Raw genomic sequence first — 12,626 nt, forward strand, 5'->3', positions numbered from 1 at the left:
AATTCTATGTCTTTGTAGGAATATTTCAGCTGGTATGAACTCTATGTGTAATACTTCAAATCATTGCATGGTCTGTACTTTGTTGTTTTCCCAATGTAGCAGATTTGAATCACAGTGGAACTTTCCATAGATACCTCACACCATCACTTCCACAGGTATGATCATCTCTATATTGTGTCATGTGTTGTATATAACTCTTAGGCATATAATTACAAGAATAAGTCATTTTAGGGATCTTTGTTAAATTATTCTAATGAAGCACATACTTTTAGTAAAAACTCTATTAGAACAATTGATGTAACATTAATGTTGCTATAGCCAAAGCAAAATTAATTGCTGATGCATTTTGAAAATTTTGGTATGAGTGTGGTGGAAGTATTTTACTCCCTTAGGTTTACACCCCACAGACAAATGTAGCTAAACATGTTTAATCATGCATCAATATACACTTTAACTTAGTGAATCAATTCCAAATGGAATATTATGATGATATGCTTATTAACTCTGTGCAGGCTAGTTGGGATGACCGTTGGCAGCCTGTTAGTGGTCTAAATTGGGAGTATCGTGGTACTCATACACTAACAGCATATGGTGGTATGGAACATCATCACTGTATGCATAGCCACCATATGTGTATGATGTAGATGGAAAAGGAAACAGTGGGTCAATACAGATATGTGGTAAAGATGGCCAATATAGTCTGAATCTTCATGGAAATCCTAATGATGAGTCAAGTAGGTTAAGTTATTGGTGGCCATTCCATTGTACATGTGTGATATTATAGACTAATATTAATCATTACAGGTCATTTTAGATTATATCACACATCTTTCTTTGAGCAAAAATATGATGCCATATGTTTGGAGAGTGCTTGCCATCTAGGATACTATATAAAATGGAACACCGTATCACAAAGCATTGAATTCTTGGTGAGTGTAGGCCACTATTTATTGAATGCTTTGTTCCTGTCACCCACACACATACATTTTGTCCTACCACATTATTATTACTTAAGTTTTCACGCAACGAAAGAGAGTTAGGAAATTCTTCTGAGTCAATGATCTATATTAACCTTTAATCATATAGATATATATATGAGTCTGTACAATCATGAAATGATATCAATCTTACTGCTATTTATACAAAATCAACCATACCAAATTAGTATATGAGATGACTTACAAAAGTGACCTGACATGTGGTATGATATGAATATGCCACAAGTCATGAGTGATGTTGGGTGATATTGCCTTTCTGATAATCTAGATTACCATTTTAAAAATAATGTCGATTTTCGATTAAATCTCGATATCTGGTTAACTGAAGTATGCAATGTACCTCTCTACATCAAAGCATTCAGCAAGGTCTCTATCAATCATGATGGTTGTTTTGTTCGCCAACAAGCTCACATTCTTAGTATGCTAAGCCCTTTCTATGATCAAAGAAACTTTCGCAAGACCAAATCTATTAAGGGTGGGGTTAAACTAATATGCACTATTGTCATGCTCCACCTGCTTAGTGCAACAAAATTGATGTTTGCTACTTGACAAGATGTAAAATGGATTAGTGACTAATATCTAGATTACTGACAAATAATCTAGATTAGTGAAAAATATCTAGATTATCAATTTAATTGATTAATTTCCCAACACTAGTCATGAGATGGTTACAGGAAGTATGTTGGGGTAACAAGTCAGCAAAGTCCTAAAAATCCAAAGGTAAACCTTAACCTATGACACCTAAGCAGTTTAACATCATGCTCAGGACAGTTGCTGGGGGTGAGGTAACCCCCACCCTCAACGCAAAGTTTCCTGTAATGTACGGTGACTGGTGATCTACTCTTCTTGTTTCATTATGGTCCCATGGCTGGCATGTCGTCAACGGGTAGCCCTCTCGGGTGTCTAGTCTACCCACCTGTGCACATGGTGTTGGTTGTATAATTATATCTTTTAATTATTATACAACAACAAAATAGCTAACTAGCTAACATGATAGTTCACTTAGTATTCAATTATGAAAAAATTGTTTCAAATAACAGTGCTCCATCAATGATCCCCAATGATCTCCACTTCTGACGGGATCCTCTTACACAAACCATTGTTGCATGAAGTATGGCAAACGTGTTCGAACCCAACCCATCACAACACTAAATGGCTTCTCCCACTTGGCAGAGAGGCTATCGGCCAGCCAACAAATGAAGAAAGCAGCCTCATTGCCAAGCAAACCATCCACAGAAACACACAATGGAGTGAAACTAGCTCTGTGAGCTACACACGCCTTACTATATTTTGCTTCTTCTCACCCTCTGCACTTTGCAGCATAGCTTGTGGTGAACGACATCTATATGATGGTGCATCAGTGTCAACAACACAGACATCAAATATTGCATCCACCTGATGCTGCCACATTCCCCGGATCCTTAAATCAGCAATCAAAGTCTCCGATCCAGATGGGTCAGATGTAGCATCACATACTACTGGTTCTCTTTTAACCTGCCCCCAAGCCAAAGTAGCTAAATCATCAATGGCATCCCTAACTTCATTGTGGCATTGTGTCACCAATCCCCCAACTCTACAATCCAATCATGCTCCATGCTAAATGGTGAACCGCAACCATCACAAACAGAAGGTAAATCCAGCATAGGCTTTCGATATCTCAATGCCAAAGCATCTCTAAACTCTTGTGAGCACAAATCAAAATGATGAGATTCAATAGGAAGTGCAGAAAGCCATGATGAACAACAAACTCTAGCTTGTAAAACTGCTCGTTGTTGAAGAGAATCCAGCTGACCAATTAATCCATCAAACGCATTGGTATGGCATTAAGACTGGGACTGTTTATCTAGTACTTTATTAGAGAATACTGAAGTAATATGGGCACCCAACTCAAACTCTACTTGTCCAAGAATTGAACTCTGTAAAAAAGCAGTGGTGCGTAAAGAAGATTCATAACAATAGTCAGCAACAGTAGCAGGATTAGTGATACCCAAACCTCCATATCTCAAAGGCAGTGCAAAACTCTGGCGTTCAACAGAAGATACCTCAACACCAAATAATGCTAGCAAAAAAACATAAAGTGAGACAATATTCTAATTCCATCATCAGTAGACCACAACCAGAATTAACACACATAGTAAAGGTCCATTCAAGCCTTAAGGATCGAATAATCGCAGTATATGCAGCTTGAGGTTGTTTACAAGCAACTGCAGAAAGTGTACGAACATGACAACTCCACTCTGTAGTACAAAATCCTCCACATTACCAATGTAACTACCCAAAAAGCGATACCCAGTTGTTTAACAACCTGAACACCCAAACATCCAAAATTGTTTTTTTTTCCTGATCAACAAATGAAGGAGCTACTACTACAAAACATTTAGATGGTTGAGGAAAGTAACCAAATGCAGGACCACGAGAACAAAATAAAATAAACCAATCAAGCAAGTCTTTCAAAATTCCTCCAGCAGAAGCATCATCAGCATACTATACTTGTGTCCATTTTCTAACATTTTGCAAGAAATGAATCAGTGGAAAAATACCTACAGCATATACAAAATATTGACAAAGGGTCTCCCTGGGTAACGCCTTCCTTGCTGAGCAAGAACTCAGAATGGCCTCTAAGCACCAATACTGACCATCCTCTATACGTATTGAAAACAAAACGAGCACAGCGAGGCCGATACTTACAAACATTCAGCAACATTGCAATCCAATTCAATGAATTAAAGGCATTAGAAGCATCAACTAGTAGAACCCCCCATCCAGATGATGTGGTATGGTTTTCCGAGAACAAATTAGACATGGCATGCATAGCATCTTTAATGCCACTTTGAAAACCAGCACAGGTGATCCTGGCCACAAATTATAGAAGCATCTATACGTGTAACTAAACAAATAGTCTTACCCACAAGACAACAATGTGTCTCCCCAACCCCAATAGGGCGCACACCAGGGCACTTGTCCAATGCTATTAATCGGCTGGCCAACAAAGCTCTGATGTCATCCCATGGAGCAGTAGAATTACATAAAAGCCGGCACAGAGCAGCAACAGCCACACGAAGATGATCACTTGAAGAGCCATACCGGAGGACTGCATCCTTCCAGTGAGCAGACTGGCAGTGAGCAGACTGGCAGCCACCAGGACCTGCTCCACCTTGTAAGCGACTAGCTACAAACTGAACGTGAGCAGCAATGATCTCTGAATCTTCCAAATAAGGGAGTTGCTCACAAGATGGAATAGCATCATCAATTGGAATTGTTGTTTCCTCCTGCATGTTCAGTAATCCAACGTACAGCTGCTCGAACATTTCCTTAAAGCATCAGTTTAGTAAACACTCCAACAGAAGACCGAAAGGAATTGCAGAGAGACGTATCACAACACTGAGTTTCCTGAATCGATACATTAAATTGACCTTCAGTCCACATGGAGAGACCCCGTTCTAGAAGGCTATGAATATCACAACTTTTGTTCACAGATCAATCACGTTGCAATAATACAGAGCTGAACACCAAAATACATTCAGCAGGATAAGTTCCATTACATAGATAGGTAAGTTCTTCAGATAACTGATTCACGTAACATTCTCCAATACTACTACCTGGTAGAGAATAAAGTAGGCCTCTATGATGAACTATTACAGACCAACACCCACACTACTGAGACTGACAAATTCCACCATCAGAATGAACCAGTGGAGCCCCATATGCTTTTAGAAGCAATTCATTAATATAATCTGGTAGAACAGGGCTATCACTGTTAGAAATATTCGTTGAACTACACTCATTATCAGTTCTCTCCAAAGAACAATGTAATAGAGGTTGTGAATTGTTATGATCACTACCAGTAAGGGCAGGACTCACCACTGTTGTCACCTTACTCTGCATGTGAAGTGCCTCCAGGTTCATGGTGGATCTAGCTATGGGATACTACAATGAACATCCCACAGTTGTAGGGATTTATAAAAGTTGATTTTTCAGATTACAGACCCTAATGAAAGAGGAATGAGTAGGGATAACTTATGGGCAATTTTCAGACCTCAAAACTGCATGGCTATAAGATTAATTCAACAACACAGAACTGTACAGCCACTTACGGCCATCTCCAGGTTGGGCAGGGCCCCAGACCATTCATACAGCTTACCACTGCTGGGCTTAGGAAAAGCAACCAGCTAAAAGCAGGCCACTTATGACTGGCTGATTTTTACAGTTTATTCATGTAGCTTTGTGTTCGTTGTTAAAAAATCAACCTGCTGTCATGGGAAATAAAACTGGTTTTCCAAGACCCAATGACGTGACTGGATTTTGAAAACTGTATGATCCAAATTAACTACAATCAATGTAGTTTTGAGTTAAGCGGTTTAAAGAATTCAAGCTGTTATAACTGGCCGAGAGTAGTAGCATGCATGTGAAAATTACACCAGAGATGCATCAATTTAAGCATTCCCAGGTACTTTAAGCTGCTTGTGGAGTTTCCTACCAGAAAATGTGAGGAGTGCATGGCTGCATGCACAGTAGTACCACAAGTGCTCACAAAGGAGTGGAGGGTGGAGTGAGCAACAGACAGACTTCAAAATGTACAAGGCCACAATTGAAAAAGACATGCAAAGTTGTGCTGGCTTCATAGTGGCTGATATATATATGCAGCAGAATCAACACAGATAACATTAATTTGGCCCACAGTAACAAGGCCATCCACCAGTGCAGGTCCACAAATCACCATTCCAGCTTGGTACGCCATACAGAAAAGGTGGCTCTTAAAACCAGCCTTGTGCATGTAGTCTGAGTAATGCTGAGGCTTAAAAGCAATATGGTACGCACTGTGCTTTGATTTTTGCCTGCTGTGTGATTTGGTCACATTGATTGTCATCGCAAGGGTTTACCAAAATAATATAGATAACAAACTTTTAGTATTTATAGTAATAATCAGCTGCCCTCACTAGCTGATTGGCAGTGATTGCTCTTAAAGTGACAGGAAATAAGGGGATTGGTAAAATTTACAAGGAATCAGTTTTAGGCTAGCTAGTAATTTTGCCAATTTTCAACTCAGATTGATTTTTTAAAGTAAAGTAATTATCAGCTTTATAAGCATATGTGGCAGAAGGAGGAAGGGGGGCTAGAGGCTGAAGCTTCCCCTCAGAATAAGATCACCAAAATTATTGTTCTTAGACTGGGGCTGTAAATATTGATACACTTTAACAGAATGTTCAAATACCCTAATAGAGCATTCAAGCACTTCATGTTCCTAAAAGTATAATGAAAATGAAAAAGAGGTTTACCTTCTTGCAGAATTCAAACTACTGACCTGTTGACACTTCCATGTCATCCTTTACAAGTATATAATTGCCGTTTTGTACTATTTTGTAAATGCTATATATATACTGATGAGATTTTAAATTCACATAGATATAGTAACACTAATATAGTGACTTTTCCAAAAGCTACTTTTCATTGACTGCAAATAACCTGTTCTTACAGCTCAATGAGTTGACATTTTACTTATAAAATGCTTCAAATTGCACTTATAAATTGATTTTGGTGAACTTTGAGACATCATAAAATCTAATATATCTACAGCTTCTGTGTGGCTGTGCCTTCTCAGATCCCTGCTGCCAGGGATTATATGCTCCCCCACCTCAACTACCATATAGCCTAAATATTTCAAGGGGCAAAATTTTCAAGGTTGAGCAATGTAAAAATAATTTTTTTTGCGGATTTGCAAACAATCCCATATGTAATATATGGAGGTCTGAATGATAAAATTTTCACTGTTAACTCCAAAATCCTTAAAGCAAAAATTTCCCCCCTCAAAATATTTAGGCTATGCAGTACTTCTTTATCACTGTATGTTGGTAATATTACGGGTACATGTATGTAAATAGTATATTGTAACAGTCATTGTCTATTCTAGGGCTATTAGAGTGGGACTTTCCCCCTAAAATCTCAGACTCCCCCCATAAAATTGTGAGTAACCACTACACTGTATGCTTGTTTTATAATGGCACACAAACCTATCAAAAATGCCCTCAATTTCAATCTCAGAGTGTTGAATATGTAGAATTTAAAAATGCACACTCAACCTTAAAATGCAGGGGCGGATCCAGAGTTTGGAGAGGGGGGGTGCACTTTGCTGAATAGTTGAAGACCAAAAAAAAAAAAGGTTGACAACAATAATAGCTGTCCTTTACCAAGTGTATATACTATAAAGTATATAAAGTCCTTATTCAGATCCTCATCATAGCTTCATAGTTAAGCTACACTTCCCCATGAACACTGTGACTGCTTTATTAGAGTGATTGACTGCTCTATTAGAGTATCTTGATCTTATATACATTTTTTTAAGGGAGGGAGAGGGGGGGGCACGTGCCCCCTGTGCCCCCCCCCTTGATCCGCCACTGAAATGCTCTCAGATTCAGTATCACATAATTATAATCTTATAAAGTTCCTAGGGTATATGACTCACAAATACTCCTACATAGTGATAGCTATTTAATATCCAAGAGCCTAACTTTACTCAGTTTCTAAGAATGTGGTTGTTTTCTAAATAGCATGCTCAACTCTCAAAATTGTCGTTAAAATTAATTCTATCTCAAAGAGTAATTTCTAACAAAACAGCATGTAAAACCACCCTCAGATTTAATATCAGATGGCCTAATTTAAAAAATTGCCCTTTTTTGAGAATGGCCCCATAACCATGAAAAATACCCTAATATTCAATGTAGTCTAATTATATATTTTTTCTTGGAAGACATCCACTCAGATCTTTTAATCAAACGGTATGACGTAGTACTGTTTAAGTACAGTTGATTGCAAAATTCTTGAAAAAAATATGCCGTACTGTGAGTGTTTCCGTAAGGTTCTTTGTGAGTAAATTTTGTAGTCCTTGCCACAGATTCAACAGCAATTGAACCACACTAATCTTTTTCCTCAATCTGGCTGATCCGGCGTCACTACAAATAGTTTTCCAGCCCATGGAATGTTTACAGCATGGGAAGAAAAATTTCAACAATTCTGCAATTGACTGTAGGGATCGCCTTGAAAATTTTGCGTGCTGCCCAAAATTCAGTCTTTAAAAATCATCCTAGAGACATTTTGCGCAACAAAAATCACCCTTACGGAATAGTACTAGTCCATATCATACAGTACAATAGTACTGTATAGTAGGGACCACAAAGGAGTAGGAATGACCCACAAAATTACACCAGCCTCAATTTTCCCTGACGATGATGAGGCAGTATTGGTTAGGTAAAACTAAACCCAAACAAGCCTTCAGATTGACCCGAAATGCTTTCAACAAGTTGCTACAGAATTTAAAAAAAAATATTTAATGGCATTTTCTACTGACTGACTGATGCCTTCAGACAAGCATAACTCAATAACGGCTAAGGCTATGGGCTTGATTTTTTCACTATTTGATGTCGCTTCGGCCAGAGAGGTGCCTTTTGGCATACCACAGTACGTACAATGCAATCTTCATGAACTTACCAGTGTCTTCCTTTGTTTCCCATTCATCTTTGCTGACAGCGAAAAGTGTCGATTTGGCGGTAGCACATGATGGCTTCCCTTCGTAATGGAAATTGTCTGTATTTTTCATAGTGGCTATTTTGATTGCAGAGGTGCTTTTCAAACAGTTTTATTTTATTTTATAATGCTTTTTTATGCAGGAGAGCCTGCATCAAAGATCTGTGGGCAACCTGTGCTCACAGCCAGAAATGTACAGCTATACATTAATTAACTACATTACAGTTACTTATTACTAAATTTACTTAACTATGTAGAGTAACTATGTACTTATTACTAGTTTGCAAATCAGTGTCAGTAATTAAAGGGGGAGAAAATTGATAGAGACTGGTTGTCAGAAAATTGATAGAGACTGGTTGTCTTGAGCATCGGTGGCATGGACATAAGAGATGAAATGAACAGGATTGATCAGAGTTGAAGTGAAGCATAAAATGGTCCCATAGAAGTTCTTGATTCGTACTGCTGTGTAACGGGTTGAACATAGCCGACAACGAAGCATAATAGTTTTCAGACAATAATTGATATAACTGGGGTACGCAGCACTATTTCTTTCTTTCGTTCATATGCATGGATTACAGAAGTGCTTTTCAAACAGTTCGTACTGCTGTGTAACGGGTTGAACATAGCTGACAATGAAGCATGTGTTTCACTTTTCAGACAATAATTGATATATATAGCTGGGGCATGCGGCACCATTTCAGATGCGGTATGTGTGGGTTCACCAGTCGTAATAATTATCTACAACATGTTAACAAACAAGTACACAGAAAAATTTGGAATTTTCAACTAGAGTAGGGACCATAGCACATCGATAAAAAGTTCTGAAGCAAGCTGGAGTAGTGCATGATATTAAATCACAGTAGTAAAACAATAAGAAGTGTTATGTCCCTACTGTGCTCAAGATACCATAATGGAAATGTACAGTAGGGATATAACATTGTTTTACTGTGATTTAATATTGTGCACTACTCCAGCTTGTTTCAGTACTTTTTATCAATGTACTATGGTCCCTACTCTAGTTGAAAATTCCAAATTTTTCTGTGTACTTGTAATACATTAAATATTACAAAACACTTACAGGTGGCCAGATATAGAATCTTTTAAAAATTGCCAAAACTCAAATTTTAGTCTCACTGCCTCACTCACTGACCACAGTCGCAAGGCTAGAGGCCAAATGAAGCAACACACAGCCACCATTTTAAGCCACAATAACAAACTCACCAGTGTGAAGTGCCTTTTGGGGTTCTGACGAGTGTAGGCCCTCTGTACCTTGTCTTTTCTTTTATCTTCAATCAGGCTGCTTGTCTTCTTCATCCAACAAAACCATATCGAGGCATTAATTTTCTGTATCAACACATTCTTTCAGCAACATATATTGATGCCACAGAATTATTTCAGAGCTGGATTTCAGAAATGCTTCAGTCCTGGCGCTACTATAAGACTAGACACCGTATAGCCTAAATATTTCAAGGGTCAAATATTTCAAGGCTGAGCAATGTTGCTAATTTGCAAACACTCCCAAAATGTATTAGACTATATGGAGGTCTGAAGATTTCAAGAATAAAATTTTCGCTGATAACCCCCAAAACCGCAAAATCAGCAAAAAAATTTCCCCTCATTATTTAGGCTATACAGTATGTGCAAATTCATGATTGGGATCCTGTTTGCGACCATGCCCTTCAATTAAAGATCTAGGTTGACTAATAGCGATAGAGTATGGAGACCACACCTCTTAACAATAGCTGTTACTTAACAGTAAACAAAATGACCTCCTTATAGCTGCACACCTCTTGGCTGACTTGAGATATACTCTAATACAACAGTCACTCTAATACAAGTCATATATGACATGTATGATATTCTAATAGAACAGTCACGAGTTAAGTAGCTAGCTGTGCTACAAAAAAACAACTAAACAAACTAGTATTTTAAAAAAATGTAAATTTAAAAATGAAGTAGGGATCTATGCAACAAAAAGTAGTGAAACAAGAGATGAATGATGGCATGACAGCATAGCTCAGTGGGAAGGTCCATACTTTGGCACGATAGCTATAACAATTATTTTGCTCAATGCCAAAGTAGGGACTTTCCCACTGAGCTATTTTGTAATACCATCTTGTTTCACTACTTTTTGTTGCATAGATCCATACTTCATTTTTAAATTTGCAATTTTTAAAAGTACTAGTTGTATGATATGCACATGGTTGTCCAAGATATTACATCATTGTTGTCATTCCAACACTCATGCATCAAGTTTTACTAATATCTGGTTCTACCCAATCACAAAAATCAAACACAACCTTAATTAAATGACTAACTGACTACAGTAGCCTGGCAACTATTTCAACTGTTTATATACGTAGTTGTGACCTTGGACAAGCTTAAATGTAGTCAGCTAGCTATCATAAAGACTTTTACATAGTCACATCCCAAAGTCCCGATTCCCCCCAAAAGACAAATCCTAGAATAAACACTGGTAACAGTCCATTGGATGTGTAAGAAATGGTGCTCTTACAATCCTCTTCTTAGAAAGAAACACCAAAGAATCCACCCAAGAACATCAGATGTATTGGCTGGAATACCATGATACCACCTAAAAAAGGATGTCCTCCATCTACACAATCCTTACGAGCATGGACAAAACAACCAGCGGATAAACAGCACCCTTCAGGATACTTCTTTTATTTTGGCCTGCCAGATAATGCATCAATGGACAATGAAGACTATGTTCCTGGACTGACAACAGATTTTGAGGTCGCATGTGCTGTAATCTTAGGTCCAGTTAGTGGCAAATAATATCTCAATAATTGTATGATCACTATGTGACCTGATCTGTGAAATGGGATGTTATAGCCTTTCCAAATTTCAAACTTTGACTAATTATAACTCACGTTTTAAAACTAGCACCTTACAATTTTACATCAGCAATAGTGGTATATGTAGGGCTATCAGAGGCGGATCCAGCAGGGTTTAAAGGGTTCCATGGAAACCCTCCTTTTGGAAGAGCTCTAATTCAAGATACTCTAATAGAGCAGTCAAGATCGAGATACTCTAATAGAGCAGTCACAGTATTTTTCTAAGGAGCAGTGTAGCAAGCTACGTATGTAGTTATTATAAAATAAGGAGATGTAGTTTGTGGAGAGATGTAGGGCAGCTATTATCAGCAGGTGATTACCTTTTTTGTCTTTGGCTTACAACTAGGTGGAACCCCCTTTTAAAAAGTCTGGATCCACCACTGGCTATGATGTGACCAAATTTCGAACTGGTACCCTATTGATAAATCAAATTATTGGTTGCCAGGGACATGCAATTTGAAAGGCTGTAAGACCTCTTTTTACAGCAGATCCGGTCACATATACATTATAATCAACTGCAATGTGTACTTTACCCAGACCTGGTTGCCACTGGATGCTCAGTATACTTATAGCTCTAATTTGTTCCATAGTAGTACCATTGTAATTCTGTTTGCTGTAAAGCAAATTAATCTGCTATACAGTATGGTTATTGTATCTTGTGATGCACTTTTTTCACAAATTTTGTATGAAATGATGCATTATATTATAATTATAGTACTTAATAAGCACAGAGCATCTGATTTGATGTAAAGGTATAGAATTGATGGCTACCCCAGTATTGCAGTAGGGACCTTGGGGTTGGACCACCAACATGTGTGTAATTTCCAAGCTAAAGTTATGTATTTAGTCCAGCAGTAACTAAGATGGCAGTGACTAAAGCAGCAGAAACTATAGAAACAACAACTATAGCAGAAGCTAAAGCAGTAGCAGCATGCAGGAAAAGCAGTGGCATGCAGCAACAGCAGCAGCAGTAGTGGCAGCCCAAGCAGCAACCAGCCAAAGTAGCTGAAGGCTGCTCCTGCATTGGCTGCTGTGTTAATCACTGTGCTTTTAGACAAAGCTTGTTTCTGAGATTACTACAGTTAGCACATGTACTGTGGCACATTTAATGAGATTACTACAGTTAGCACATGTACTGTGGCACATTTAATGAGATTACTACAGTTAGCACATGTACTGTGGCACATTTAATGAGATTACTACAGTTAGCACATGTACTGTGGCACATTTAATGAGATTACTACAGTTAGCACAT

General features: G+C 38.1%; 1 protein-coding gene across 2 annotated transcripts in view; it reads left to right on the top strand.

The window, feature by feature from the left end:
- LOC136238564 (uncharacterized) overlaps positions 1-12,092 on the top strand; it is a 29,700-nt gene extending 17,608 nt beyond the window's left edge. The window contains exons 3-8 of one of the 2 annotated variants that reach the window (XM_066029119.1): positions 100-155; positions 513-594; positions 645-734; positions 805-929; positions 6,907-6,959; positions 11,046-11,180. In XM_066029119.1, coding sequence (XP_065885191.1) covers positions 100-155; positions 513-594; positions 645-734; positions 805-929; positions 6,907-6,915 — 362 coding nt within the window. In that variant the 3' untranslated portion in view covers positions 6,916-6,959; positions 11,046-11,180. Of the gene's footprint in view, positions 1-99; positions 156-512; positions 595-644; positions 735-804; positions 930-6,906; positions 6,960-11,045 lie in introns of both variants that reach the window. The other variant, XM_066029118.1, reaches the window with a different exon arrangement.
- The last annotated feature ends 534 nt before the right edge of the window (positions 12,093-12,626 follow it).

The sequence above is a fragment of the Dysidea avara genome, chromosome 11 (assembly GCF_963678975.1).
Source record: "Dysidea avara chromosome 11, odDysAvar1.4, whole genome shotgun sequence".
NCBI classification, from domain to species: Eukaryota; Metazoa; Porifera; class Demospongiae; order Dictyoceratida; family Dysideidae; genus Dysidea; species Dysidea avara.